General features: G+C 51.0%; 1 protein-coding gene across 1 annotated transcript in view; it reads right to left on the bottom strand.

The window, feature by feature from the left end:
* The window catches only part of TBL2 (transducin (beta)-like 2), a gene marked incomplete at its 5' end in the record, with an annotated part of 4,097 nt that extends 685 nt beyond the window's left edge, over positions 1-3,412 (bottom strand). Inside the window, 4 exons of the mRNA XM_010290250.1 lie at positions 205-357; positions 1,190-1,316; positions 2,454-2,605; positions 3,189-3,412. Coding sequence (XP_010288552.1) covers positions 205-357; positions 1,190-1,316; positions 2,454-2,605; positions 3,189-3,412 — 656 coding nt within the window. The remainder of the gene's footprint in view (positions 1-204; positions 358-1,189; positions 1,317-2,453; positions 2,606-3,188) is intronic.
* Positions 3,413-3,434: the final 22 nt, after the last annotated feature.

Raw genomic sequence — 3,434 nt, 5'->3', positions numbered from 1 at the left:
AGGGAGACGGGCGGCGTGCCCCAGCCAGTCAGGGTTTTGCTGCCCTGGGCTCCCAGGAGATCGCACAGGGCAGCAATCCCCACCACTGCGCTGGGGTGCAGCCCCCCTGCACAGGCTGCTGGCACACACTGGAAGGGGTGAGCTTGCATGTCCTGAGGGCGAGCCACAGCATACTATTTCAGGCAGTGGAAAACACATACTTACCTCCTCGAGTCATTAGAGAAGGAGAAGGAATGCATGCCAGCGGTGTGGCCTTTCAACTCAAAAGCCCTGGCCACCTCCCGGAAGTCTCCGTTCTTACCAAAACACACCTCCCACACTTTTACATCAGGGGTAAAGCCACAGGATGCCACAAACCTGGGTGAAAGACACAGGGTATCTGTTACAGACCACCTAATTCATCCGGGCCGTGGGGCCAGCCCTACAGAGCTCTCCTCTGGCCTCCTGAGCAAGGCAGGGCCCAGGGGCAGCCCTCCTGCACGGAGGGGTGCTGAAGACAGGGCTCTGCGAAGGCAAACCTATCCAAACACCTACGTTCATATCTTTGCTTTGGTCAGCTGAAAAAGTTTTCACTGAAACCGAGCTGGTAAAGGGAACACTAAGGAAGACCACCAGGGACCAGAGCAGCAACTCCGTAACTTGTGCATGAGAAACTCCCAGGGCAAAATAAAATAGCTACGTGCTTTTGGTCCCCAAACTCACTGAGCTTGGAGCATGGCAAGTCTTCCTGTAGCAACAAGTTAGAGTGGAGAACACAATTTTCCTGATAAACAATCTCTCAGTAATGAAGATTTTGATTTTAAAATTCATTTAAAAAACAAGTTAGAAATGCTGTTTTCTTTGCACATGCCATTTGCATTGTCCCACCTCCGCTATCTGAGGCCAATGCTGTTCTCCTCATCTCTTTAGCAGATGGTTAACAGGAACAGCAGTGCTGAGGCACAACAGCAACTCACTTGTTGAGTGTCTGAGACTACGCATGCAAGAGTCGGCACTACTGGAGGGGCTGCTCTCAGGGGCTGGAATAGCTTTTTTAAATGTGGAACCCTCAGAAAATTGCATTAAAATAAAAGCTAATTGCTGATGACCTGAACTGACGACATCCTCTGGGAAGGAGCATGGTTCCTGTTCACACCTGCAGACTCCCACTCTGCAGCAGGAGCAGCCTGGAATACCTCACACCACTCACCTTCCACAGGGCGACACAGTGGCATAGGCATTGTTGATCTGGTTAGTGTTAATGCTGGCCAGGACATCACCCTTCGGGCTCCATATCAGGATGGTCGTGTCACTGGAAGCTGTCATGATAAACTTTCCTGGGGGAAAAAGGCAAAGATCAGGAGAGCTCCCAAGTCTAGCTCTGCCACTGACTTATGAAAGGCCTGGGAGGGTCTCTGAGCAGGGCAACCTCTCTCTGCACCCGGACAGGCAAGAAAATCAAAAGCAGCAACAAAATTCAAGGAGTGTCAATCTCCCAGCACAGAGCAAAGAGCAATTACAGAAGACTTGGCTCATGGTTATACATTAGTGCACCCTTGGCTTCAGCAGCCATCGTCAATGGGCACTTGGAGACCACATGTGCTTCTCGCCCCAGCCCCCCTCCAATCCCACCTGCAGAGCTCAGCACTAGGCTGGTACCACAGGCATAACGCAACAGACTTGATCTTCCCCAGATGGTTAAAACACAACTTGAGGTATCTATAGTTTTCAAGTCACGGATTGCAGGCACGTAGCTGACTACAAGTCACACTACTATTATCCATGATCACTGGTTGTGTGTGCATTTTGGACTCCTGCTTGTTTCCACTGGCAATGCTTTCCCTTTTCCATCTCAGCCTGGACAGGGAGTTGCCTGTTTACCTTTCAGCTACTTGTTGCAGGTTTAAGTTTTCACTTTCACAGCTGCACAAAGGTCTCAGTTAACATTTTCTCTGCTCTCCTATTAACAGTAGTGAACTCACATCCACTCACTTCCAACTGTCACATTATTGGAAGTATTAATCCGTCAAACCCTCACCTCTAACACATACCCCCACACCCCTCTGTTCTAGAAGATCCCAGAAGTCCAAGATAGACCTAGAACTCAACTAGAGAGATTTTTGACTGGTTAAAGACAGACGGGTAGGCCAGAGAACAGCAATCCTCTCAATATTGAGACCAGACCTCTTTGTAACAGCATCCCTGAAAATGCAAATTAAGAGTCTGTGCATATCGGGGAACTAATTCTGTGCTTACAAGAATAGCGTCTGCCTGAAAATTACATCTTTCAGTTCACTCAGTAGTAAACAAAGGCTAAAAAGTAACATCGAAGAGGTTACAGAGAATCAAGTACTGTTGCAGAAACGGGCCTTGAGAATACCAACATTTCCAACACTTTCAGCCCAGCAGCTCTTGCTCTACAAGGATATCAAAGCTGATTTCAGCCTCAAGAAGTGAGCAGCTCATTTCCATACCTGTCTCTGCAATTCCTATGTTAATGACAGGAGCCTTGTGCTTCTTTGGGAAGTCCCCAGAAGTTGGAGTGAAGGTGAAGCTGCCATCATCCTTCTTAGTCATTTTATAGACACGAATAGTCTCGCCATTCGCCAGCCAAACAATGAATGCCCTAAGTGGAAAGACAGACATGCTGAACCATTGAGAAACATGCTACCTCAGCTCAGACTAGCTAAAACAGGTAAGCTAACTGGTCATTCAGTAGTGCCCTGGGAAAGGGATACACTGGCAGATAAAAAGCTGCGTGCTTTACAAAGGCACCAAGTTCTCTCCCTGTGTTAGCTCAATGGCAACACTGAATGGAAAAGATCAGAATTTATGACTCCACATTTGGAAACAAGATCCCTTCCTCTCTCTAAAAGACTCCAGTTCACAAAGTGCCAAGGCATGCTTTCCAACCAACCGCCCCAGCCAGCAAGAGCTCTCTCCCCAGCCCCCCAGAGAGTCTCAGCAGCTCAACCCAGCTGCAGAGCCTGCTGGCAAAGACCTTAACAAGCACCTTCCACAGGAGTGGCAGGCTGGGCACTGGGATATTTGCCCTGAGCACCACATCAAAGTGCCCGCTGCTTTCACGAATCAGTGGTACAATCAAGATCCTGCAAGGGAGGTAGCCCCTGCGCAGCCCAGTCCATGGGCCACCCTGGTGCCCCAAGCGGTCCCCGGGCTGGGTGAGGTGTGGGGAGGCCTGGCGCTACCGAGAGTCAGGGCTGAGGCGGACGAGCTCGGCGTGGTCCAGCCCCACGTTAGCGCGCAGGCAGCGGTGCTCGCGCGCCGTGAAGTCCCGCGTGCTCCACAGCCGGACCGTGCGGTCATCGGCACACGACGCCAGGTACTTGCCGCTGCTGCTGAAGTCCAGGCAGGAGACAGAGCCGCTGTGGCCCTGTGGAGAGAGTGCGGTCACAGGGGGACAGAGGCCGCATTGGCGGGACAAGAGGCGCCAG

This window comes from Phaethon lepturus, unplaced genomic scaffold, assembly GCF_000687285.1.
Source record: "Phaethon lepturus isolate BGI_N335 unplaced genomic scaffold, ASM68728v1 scaffold54426, whole genome shotgun sequence".
NCBI classification, from domain to species: domain Eukaryota; kingdom Metazoa; phylum Chordata; class Aves; order Phaethontiformes; family Phaethontidae; genus Phaethon; species Phaethon lepturus.
This window is presented reverse-complemented; position numbering and strand designations above follow the sequence as displayed.